The 10,952-nt window shown below is 36.6% G+C and overlaps 1 protein-coding gene and 1 pseudogene across 1 annotated transcript; one reads left to right on the top strand and one right to left on the bottom strand.

Annotated features, from left to right (window-relative positions):
- Positions 1-456: 456 nt before the first annotated feature.
- LOC132010532 (olfactory receptor 4C11-like) lies at positions 457-1,388 on the top strand (annotated as a pseudogene).
- A 4,003-nt stretch (positions 1,389-5,391) lies between these two features.
- LOC132010543 (olfactory receptor 4P4-like) lies at positions 5,392-6,318 on the bottom strand. The gene has a single exon (XM_059388350.1). It carries the CDS (start codon positions 6,316-6,318, stop codon positions 5,392-5,394), a length of 927 nt encoding a protein of 308 aa, XP_059244333.1.
- Between the last annotated feature and the right edge of the window lie 4,634 nt (positions 6,319-10,952).

The raw sequence follows: 10,952 nt of genomic DNA on the forward strand, positions 1-10,952 counted from the left end.
CTCCATAGTGTATATGGACCACATCTTCCCTATCCATCCGTCTGTTGAAGGGCATCTTGGTTCTTTCCATAGTTTGGCAACCGTGGCCATTGCTGCTATAAACATTGGGGTACAGATGGCCCTTCTTTTCACGACATCTGTATCTTTGGGGTAAATACCCAGGAGTGCAATGGCAGGGTCATAGGGAAGTTCTATTTTTAATTTCTTGAGGAATCTCCACACTGTTCTCCAAAGAGGCTGCACCAACTTGCATTCCTACCAACAGTGTTGTTTCCTGTTTTGTTAATTTTGGCCATTCTAACTGGTGTAAGGTGATATCTTAATGTGGTTTTAATTTGAATCTCCCTGAGGGCTAATGATGATGATCATCTTTTCATGTGTCTGATAGCCATTTGTATGTCTTGATGGGAAGATTAATTATTTCTAACCTGTGCTTTCTCTACTTTGCCTGAAATTATGCAACAAAATAATAGCATCATTGAGTTCATACTGTTAGGATTGACCCAAGATCCTATGAAAAAGAAAATGGTATTTGTATACTTCTTCATTTTATATGTGGGAACCATGATAGGAATTTGCTGATTATTGTGATCATCAAGTCCATCTGGACACTTGGAAGCCCTATGTACTTTTTCCTATTTTATTTGTCACTTACTGACTTCTGCTTCTCAACATCCACAGCCCCCAGACTAATTGTGGATTCACTCTTTGCAAAAAGAATCATAACTTACAATGAGTGCATGATTCAAGTCTTTGCCTTGCACTTCTTTGGATGCATGGAGGTCTTTGTCCTCATCCTCATGGCTGCTGATCATTATGTGGCCATCTTCAAGCCCTTACATTACCCAACCATTATGAGATGGCAGGTCTGCATCATCTTGATTGTTATTGCATGGATAGGGGCTTTTATCCATTCTATAGCTGAGGCCTTTCCTGGCCTTGAAATTGCCTTTCTGTGGACACAATTTGATTGATCATTACCGCTGTTATTTACAGCCCTTGCTGAAACTTGCTTGCATGCACAACCACATGATCAACCTAGAATGGGTGTCTAACAGCGGGCCCATTTGTACAAGCAGTTTTGTGTTTCTGATGACCTCATACATTTTCATCTTGCATTCACTGTGAAAGCATAGTGCAGAGGGGAGGGAAAAAAGCTCTCTCTACTTGCACTTCTCACATCATCATAGTAGTCTTATTCTTGGTCCATGTGTATTCATATATTCATGTATCCCAACCACTTTCCCCATGGACAAGATGGTGTCCATATTTTATACTATTGGGACCCCTTTTCTCAACCACTCATCTACACACTGAGGAATGCAGAAGTGAAAAATTTCATGAGAAACCTATGGCATATTACAACTACCTCAGAAAGCAAGAGATGAATTGAGGGTTTTGACTGATTTCTTAATCTATACAGATATCAAATATGATGTGTATCCTGACTTCACCAATGTCTCTATTATAATACAGCTTATTTCCTTGTTTTTTTTCTGTACTTCTGCGCTCAAACTAGTAGCTTCCCTCATAATGCCAGCCTGGTTCTTTCTTTTCCTGAGAACTCAGTTCTGACATTGTGGATTATGAAACACTCCTCACATTTCACATCACACTTAGTTTGATAAGAAGAAAGATCACAACTTGTCAAACAGTGAATATCCATAAATAAAGAATATCATATAATCTATGACTTGTAATTCTCTCTACAGCTCATTTCAAATAAGGTTTCCTGCTTTCTCTTGAACAAAATCGGAGCAAAGGAGCTAACTCTGTGTGTCAAGAAGTTCTTTTCATTATATTACTAGTTTATCTTGAAAAAAATTTCCACACTAGTGAACTAAAGGCCAAATGCTGTATATATAAATATATGTAATTTTTGAATTTTTAGTATGTCGATTATATATCAATAAAGCTTTTAAAAACAAAACTGTTAAATTTTGTGATTATTAGTACAATCTGGGTGGGACTAGAGGAGATTATGCTGAGTGAAATAAGTCAAGCGGAGAAAGTCAATTATATGGTTTTACTTACTAATGGAGCATAAGGAATAACACAGAGGACATTAGGAGAAGGAAGGGTAAAATGAACTGGGGGAAGACAGAGACTCCAAGAAACAGGCTGAGGGTTTTAGAGCAGACAGGGGTAAAGGAGTGGTTGAACCATGGTGATGGGTATTATGGAGGGCAATTGTTGCATGGAGCACTGAGTATTATATGTAAACAATGAGTCTTGGAACAATACATCAAAAACTAATGATGTATTATATGGTGTCTAACATAACACAATCAATTAATAAATAAATACTATTATTAAAAATTGATTTCCCATGAATGAAAGATTTGTAAATATGTATTAAAAATTAGTTCATAACAGTGACTTTGGATCTCTATTTTGATTAAAATACAATGTTGTGTCTATAGTTAATGACACTATAATCTTTATTTGAAAATTATAGTCAGTAGCTGTTAAAAGTTTTCACCCCAAGAAAAGTTATAACGATGTGTGGTGATGGATACTTACTATATTTATTAAGGCAATCGATTTAAAATATATATAGATTCAAATCATGAGGTTATACAACTGAAACCACTAATAATGTTATATGCCAATCATATCTCAGTAAAATAAAAAGTAGAGTCTATGTCTCCATGCTTTTATCTGGGCTAAACTTGTGATACATTGCTCATGTAACCTTTAACCACATGAACAGAAGGTGGTAAAAGTCGTCTTGTATAATCCCTAAAGTTTGGTTTGAGGGGTCTTGAAGCTTTTGTTTTTGAAAAACAACCATTGCATTAAAACAACTTGTAAAGCCCAATCTACCCTCCTGAGTGAACAAGAATTAATAAATATTAGCCATTTGTAACTTAAACTGAGCAGTGCAAGAAAACATGTTTAAAAATGATTTTGCTCATATGATCTCCCTGAGCAAAATCATTTTTAAACATGTTTTCTTGCACTGCTCAGTTTAATATGTAAGAATAGTTTTCATGTTCCTCTGTATGTCACTGCCTTTTTCGTTTAAACATGTCAAGGAGAAAAACATTTGTCACATGTCAGAGTCTCTAGAATTTCACCATGTTTATAATAACTCAGCAGGAACACCTCATTTTGACAGTTTTAATATATCCATATCTTTTATAGTGACAATTTTTGTTTTGAGGTATAAGTAACCTCATTACTTTATTCAAATCTTCAAAATATTCTTTATTTTACATTTCAGTATTTAAACAATCCACCACGCAAGTGCACTGGAGTATAAAGAAAGATAGGCAATGCTGAACTTTCAAAACAGCCAATGGTAATGACAAATATCACATGTCCAGAAGATAAACTTTCAATTTCATCAAAGACTAGGATAACATTTCTGTTTTATGTCTGAGGAACAAACCGATGGTCCCCAGAGGGAAGGTGGGCACATTGGGTGAAGAGAAGTAGAAGAAATAGGAATGAATAAGTCACAGCAATAAAAGTCATAGTGTAGTGAATATAGTCTTTGTTATCATGGTAGCAGTACATGGGCATAGATGGTAGCTACACTTGTGATGAGCAGAACAAAAACTCGAGATTTGTGGAATCACTAGGCTGTACACTTGAAACTAATGCAACATTGTGTATCAACTATACTAAAAAACAAAAACAAATGAACAAACAAAAACAAGAAAACAGATTTCTGTTGCACAAAGGAAAATAATACTTTAAGTAAATACAATTCAATTTCTTCCTGGGGATTGTGTTGAAGAGAATAGAACACCAGAAAATAAGACTGTGCCTCTCATATTTGAAAATGTGGTGAACCCATTCTCTGGGACTTAACTCCTCATATCATGCTAGTGGATGACCATGGATGATGTCAGAGGCCAACTTCAAAAGGTTTGAGTATTCTTGTATAAATTAAGGGAGCGCCTCAATGCTAAGCGGTTCTTAGCCTATGACCCAGTTTTCAGTTGGCTACATCTGCTTCTCAGTCTAACCTTCTTTGTTTCTCTCTAGTATGAGAGCCTTTCTGAGTAGAACCAAGAGAGTTTTGCATAGCCCGATTGGTGGGGGGAAAAATGTCAAAATATGCTGTTTGCATAAAGAGCAGTGAGGATTAACAAAATGCACCACAGAGACATCCAACTCATCAACTATTTGGCTGCTTCTTCTTCTTCTTCTTCTTCTTCTTCTTCTTCTTCTTTTCCCTGTTAAAATTTTGTTTACTTATTCGAGAGAGACAAAGAGAAAGAGAGAGCAGGAGCATGGGGAGGGGGAAGGGGAGAGGAAGAAGGACAAGCAGGCTCCCACTGAACAGGGAGTAAATCACAGGCTCAATCCCAGGATGCTGAGATTAGGACCTGAGCCAAATTTAGATGCTTAACCACATAACCAACTGAGCAACCCAGGCATACCTTAGCTATGTGGCTTCTTAAACTGAGGGCCCTTTACAGAATGGGAGATTTTCCACATTTACAATAAGCATCAATTTGTATACTCATAAGGGATTTTTAAATGAGGTTATAAATACACCATGGAATTACACTTAAAGGTTTAAAAAGTGATGTTCATTATCTAATTTAAAATTTTAATGCCTGGAATACATCATCAATAGGCTACAAAGAATTAATTATAATGTCTATAAGGACAGTGTGAATAGTGTAATTACATTGAATTACATTATTTAAAAAGCATTATTTATGTAAAGAGTTAAAATATATAATAACATTAGTAAATTTTTTTTGGATTGCTTTTTCTTTGATTGCAATGGATACCACCAAAAAAGGGAATGCTTAGGACTTCTCTCTGTGTGTGAGATATTTTTTCAGTCAAAAATCTCTTTCCTAAAGCAGGGCATAACGTCAAACAATGTAATCTTACAGTGTGCCTTGATAAGAGTGATATAATGTCCAGTATGTCTAAGATAATGAAGGAGAAAATGTTCCAGAATACCAGACTTAAGTTCCAAAATGTTAAAGCTGAAAGGACCTGGAGGTCATGTGATTTGTTCCCCTTATTCAACTTCAAAAAAGTAAAGTAACAGCAAGAGGGTAGTTGAGGGGCCTTCGAACTTTAAGTCTTGCAATTTGTTAAAAATGCTTTACTTACTTATTTACTTATTTGAGATATAGAATGAGAGAAGAAGAGAAAGAGAGAGAGCATGGGGGGGGGGGGTCAAAGGGAGACACAGACTTCTCACTGAGCAGGGAGTCTGATGTAGGACTCTATCCCAGGACTCTGGGATCATGCCCTGAGCCAAAGGCAGTTGCCCAACCAAATGAGCAAACCAGTTGTCCCAAGTCTTGCAGTTCTTGATGAAATCACAAAACCTTCCTGTACATCCTGTATTTGTTGATATTAGGGTTCTGTGGATATAACAAGATCCAGGCCAATATTTTAACTCCAGAGACGTCATTTCTCTTCAAGCTGTGTGTCTCGGCACCATATTTTCTTCATGGCATTCTTCATGTCTGTGTTTCTCAGTGTGTAGATGAGAGGGTTGAACATGGGGGCAATCATGGTGTAAAATAGGGCAAAAACCTTGTCATTACTCACAGAATCAGCCATGGGGACATATGTGAAGATGAGGGGCAAGAAGAACATGAACACAACAGTGATGTGTGAGCCGCAGGTAGAGAGAGCTTTGCGGCAGCTCTGGGATGAGTGTGTCCTCAGCGTGGATAGGATGATGATGTAAGAAATTACCAAGGCAACAAAGGTCAAAATCGATAGCACTCCTGTGGTGCTAATGATCACAATAACCAACAGGCTAGTGTCCATGCAGGCCAGCTTCAACAAGGGGAAAACATCACAGAAATAGTGGTCTATCTGATTGGGTCCACAGAAGGGAAGTTCAATAATAATCAATACCTGCAGGATTGAGTGGAGAAATGCTCCGAGAATCGAGGCCATCAAAAGAACATAGCACACTTGTCTGCTCATGATGACCATATAGTGAAGGGGTCTACAGATGGCTGCATAGCGGTCATAGGCCATAGCCACCAAGATAAAGATCTCAGTGGCACCAAAGAAGTGGGCATAGAACATCTGGGCCATGCAGCTGTTGTAGGAGATGGTCTTCTCCTGGGCCAGTAGATCTGTGATCAGTTTGGGGGCCACTGTGGAAGTGAAGCAGACGTCCATGAAAGATAGGTAGCTCAGGAAAAAGTACATGGGCTGCTCACGTAGGCGGCTGCCATTGATGGTAAGAAGAATTAGGAGGTTTCCTGAGAGAATTGCAATGTAGCAAAATAAGAACACCACAAAGCAGGCAATCCTTTCATCCTCATCACTAAAAAGTCCTAAGAGGATAAATTCTGTGATATTTTCATGTCCCATTGTTTCTGTGGGTGTGATCAAGTAAAGGAGAAAATTAATGTACTGGAACCAGTCAACTTTTAAAACAATTCATTTATTTTAAAAGTCATTCATTTATTCAATAATACATATTGATTGTTCATTACGATACAAACACCATAATTAGTGCTAAGGGTACAGAAAGCAGTATGCAAAATACATAAAGTCTTACCCACAAGTAGATAAAGTTCATTAGAGTAGACATATACTAAAAATAATTTCACAAATAACTAATTAAATTATAATAACTCCCAGTTTCATACTATGAGCAAAAGGATAAATAATTAGAAGATGAGGTGTTCTTTTTTAGGTCAAATTTGAAATGCAATTTCTGTAGTATACCTTAAGAGTAATTTTTAAATCTCTGCTATGTATCAACAACATTAAGGTTATCTGTTCTTCAAGAGCAGTCTCGTTATTTACATCCTTCCCAGTGACTAAATTTGTGCTGAATCCTGAAAGTTCAGTTAAGTCTTTAGACATCAGTGAGCTTGTAATTTTAAATATCAGATCTCTAGGTGACAATTTCAGAAAATCCCTTTAGCACCTTTTCACCAACATTGAGCAACGATGAGATCTTAGGGAAAAGGGGTGCTTCTTTGTATTGGATTGTAGTATATTTGTGGCTACTTGTAATTGACCTAATATCCCAGTTAACTTTCCAGCCTAACCCAGGAGTTTTCATCCCTTCATCCCACTTTCCAGTGCTCCCCAGTAGGACAGCATCCTTGGAGGATCAAATTCCATCCAAAGATTCTTTTTCACTAGATCTGTTTTACCTACCTTTTATTTCTTTGAATTGAACCACTTTCTCTCCTTTACTGGCTCACTACAGGTTTATGGGTCCCAGTCCTGAAATATTTTAAGTAAAAAGGACATACTGCTCTGGTGCAAAATATTAAACTATATCTCTTACTTCATTTTGGCAAAAAAAAAAAAAAAAAGTGTGTCACAAAATTGTTAAATTCAGTGCCCAGTTGGATAAAACATAAACTCTACACACTGATAAAGTGTGATAGCCTGTTTTGAAGGGTTATAACAGCAACTGAACAATGATTTTTACTTTTACTTTCATAATGTGTGATTTTCTATGAGATTATTTTGGAAAAATGTACAGTGGGCATACAAAAAGATCTTTAATAAGACTTTGTGAAGTTTGTGGACTTGAGTTGAGTTCCATCCATGAGCCCCAGATTAACAGCCTGTGGCTCAATTTCTTGCAAAAATCTCTGAAAATATCACTGCCACATAAGCAAAACCAGTAGTAATGATTTTGAGCTATGGTGTAATTTGTTTAAAACAAATGGTTCAGGATTATTTTATCTGTGAGTTATCTATTCTGTCCTTAAAAATAGAACTCCCTCATTGAATATAGAATCTTATTAACTGACATAAAAATATTTTAACAAGGTAAAAGAATATACCATGTTTATGGTTAGGGAGTATCAATATATAAGAAAGATGTTAATTATTCCAAAATTAATCAATACATTTAATAATTAGAACAAAAATTCTGACAAACTTTTTTGTGAAAAACTGATTCCAAAATTCCAAAAGAATTAAAATGCAGAGGAGGAAGAGCAAGACAGTGAAGTAGGAAACCTATTTTCTTTTCTGGTCCCAGGAATTCAGCTAGATAGTTATCAAACCATTTTGAATACCTACAAACTCAACAGAAGATTGAAAAAAAGAATAGCAGCAATTCTATGAACAGAAAAGTTACCACTTTCTGGAAGGTAGGCCATGCAGAGAAGTAAATATGAGGATCTGTCAGACGACTCCCAGCAAATGATAGAGCAGTGGAGTACAAAATCAGAACTTTTAGAAGTGGGCTCTGCTGACGGATGTCACTTTAGTGGCTAAGTGGAGCCCTCACTGGGACAGTGTGGTCTCAGGACCCTCAGTTCACCAAAAGACTGAGAGTACCTGAGTTAGCAGAGCTCCCAGGGATCAGAGCAGGGAAGTTGGCTGCAAAGGCAGAGCGAAGGAGTGGGCTTTCAGCTCAGGATTACCTTAAACCATGATCTCCAGCACAGTAAGACCACTTGTCTTTGAGCAGGGACCTCACAAGGGGCAGATTTGAGAAGAACTCCCAGGAGAAGCAGCACAGGAGTGCACTGCAGGAATCTGCTGGGTTTGGAGCCTCCAAACAGGGCCATATGCCAGAGATAGAAACACTCAGTCACAGGCCAGGTAAGGAAGAACAGGCACAGACCAGGGAGACAGGAGTGATTGATCGCTTTTCTCTGAGGGCTCATGGTGGAGTGGGGCCCTGAGCACTCAGCTCCTCCAGGCCAGAGATTTGGAGGACACCATTTTCATTCTCATCCTCCAAAACTATGGAAACATTTCAGGGAACAAAAGCTACTGAGAGCAAAGCCAAGAAGATTATTTAGCCTGGCACTTGGCAAGGGCAGTGCAATTCTGCCTGGGGCAAAGACACTTGAGAATCACTGCTACAGACCCCTCCCCTAGAAGATCAGCAAGAACACCCAACCAAGGACAAGTTTACTGATCAATGAGAACTGCAAAACTCTAGCACTAGGAGAGTACAGCACAAATAATTTATGGCTTTTTTCCCCCATGATTCTTTAGTCTTTCAAAGTAAGTTGTATTAATTTTATTTTTCCTCTTTCCTTTTATTTTTTTTTAATTTTCCTCTTTCCTATTTTAACCATCTTATTAGTACCTTTTTTAAAACCATTTTTAATTTTCATTTTAACAGTCGTATTCTATACCTTCATTGTATTTAACTTTATGTCATATATATATATATATATATATATATATATATATACACACACACACACACACACAGGCACGTGCGCACACACACACACACACACACATATTTGGGATAAACTGCATCCCAAAATTTTTAAGAAAAAAAAAATATATATATATACACACACACACAAACATATATATATGTTTTTCTTTCTTAAAAATTTTTAAGAAAGAAATATATACATATATATACACATATGTGTGTGTATGTGTGTATATATATACACACACACAAACATATATATATATATGTTTTTCTTTCTTAAAAATTTTGGGATACAGTTTCTTCTAACATACCAAAATGCACCTTAAATCTAGTGTATGGCTTTGTTCTAGTCTTCCATCTGGTCACAACCTCTCCCACCCCCTCCACTTTTTAAAAATTTTTTTTTCTTTAATTTTTCAACCAACTTCTAATCATTTCTTTGTATTGTTTTAATTTTCATCTTTGCAGTCATATTCTATCCCTTCATCCTATTTACCCTTTTCTTTTTAAGATTTTTTATTTATTTATTTGACAGAGAGAGATGACAAGCAAGCAGAGAGGCAGGCAGAGAGAGAGGAGGAAGCAGGCTCCCTGATGAGCAGAGAACCCGACGTGGGGCTCAATCCCAGGACCCTGAGATCATGACCTGAGTCAAAGTCAGCGGCTTAACCCACTGAGCCACCCAGGCACCCACACTTATTTTGTGTATGTGTGTGTGTATATAACTATATAAATACAAATATAAATATATATATAATACATATTATATATATATATATTTCCTTTCTTTAAAATTTTGGGAGGCGCTTTCTTATAACAGACCCAAATACAACCAAAATCTAGTATGTGGTTCTATTCTATTCACCAGCCTTATCATATATATATATATATTCTTTTTTTCCCCTTCCTTTTCCTCTGGTTATGAGTCTTTTTTGATTTGTTTGGTGTATATTTTTCTAAGGTCATTGTTATCCTTTTAGCATTTTGTTCTTGCGTTCATTTCTTCTTCTCTGGACAAAATGACAAAATGGAAAAAAAAAGCATCTAAAAAAAAAAAAGAAGAAGAAGAACAATAGGTGGTACCAACTGCCAGAGATCTAATAAATATGAACATTAGTAACACGTCAGAACTAGAGTTCAGAATAATGATTATAAAGATGTAGCTGGTCTTAAAAAAACATAGAAGATAGTAGATAACCCCTTTCTGGAGAAATAAAAAGAAAAAAAAAACTAAAATCTACCAAATTGAAATACAAAAGACTATTAATGAGGTGTAATAAAAAGTGGAGGCTGTCACTGCTAGGATAAATGAGGCAGAAGAGAGAATTGGTGATATAGAAGACCCAATGATGAAGAATAAAGAAGCTGGAAAAAAGAGAGATAAACTATTACTGGATCATGAGGGGAGAATTCAAAAGATAAGTGATATCGTAAGGCAGCATTAAAATAACTGGAATCCCAAAAGAAGAAGAAAGAGAGAGAGGGGCAGAACGTACATTAGAGCAAACTATGTGGAGAAATTACCTCCCCATCATCAAATAGTAAAACTTACTAGTCTCAGAGACAAAGACAAAATCATGAAAGCAGTTCGGGACAAGAGGTCTGTTACCTACAAGGGTAAAAATATTAGATTGGCAACAGACATATCCACAGTGACCTGGCAGGTGAGAAAGGATTGGCATATTATATTCGGAGCACTAAACAAGAAAGATATGCAGCCAATAATACTATATCACTAGGCTGCCATAGAAAATACAAGAAGAAATAAAAAGCTTCCAAGACAAACCCAAAATCTAAAAGAATTTGCAAACATTAAACCAAACCTACAGGAAATATTGAAAGG

The sequence above is a fragment of the Mustela nigripes genome, chromosome 1 (genome assembly GCF_022355385.1).
Source record: "Mustela nigripes isolate SB6536 chromosome 1, MUSNIG.SB6536, whole genome shotgun sequence".
Lineage (NCBI taxonomy): Eukaryota > Metazoa > Chordata > Mammalia > Carnivora > Mustelidae > Mustela > Mustela nigripes.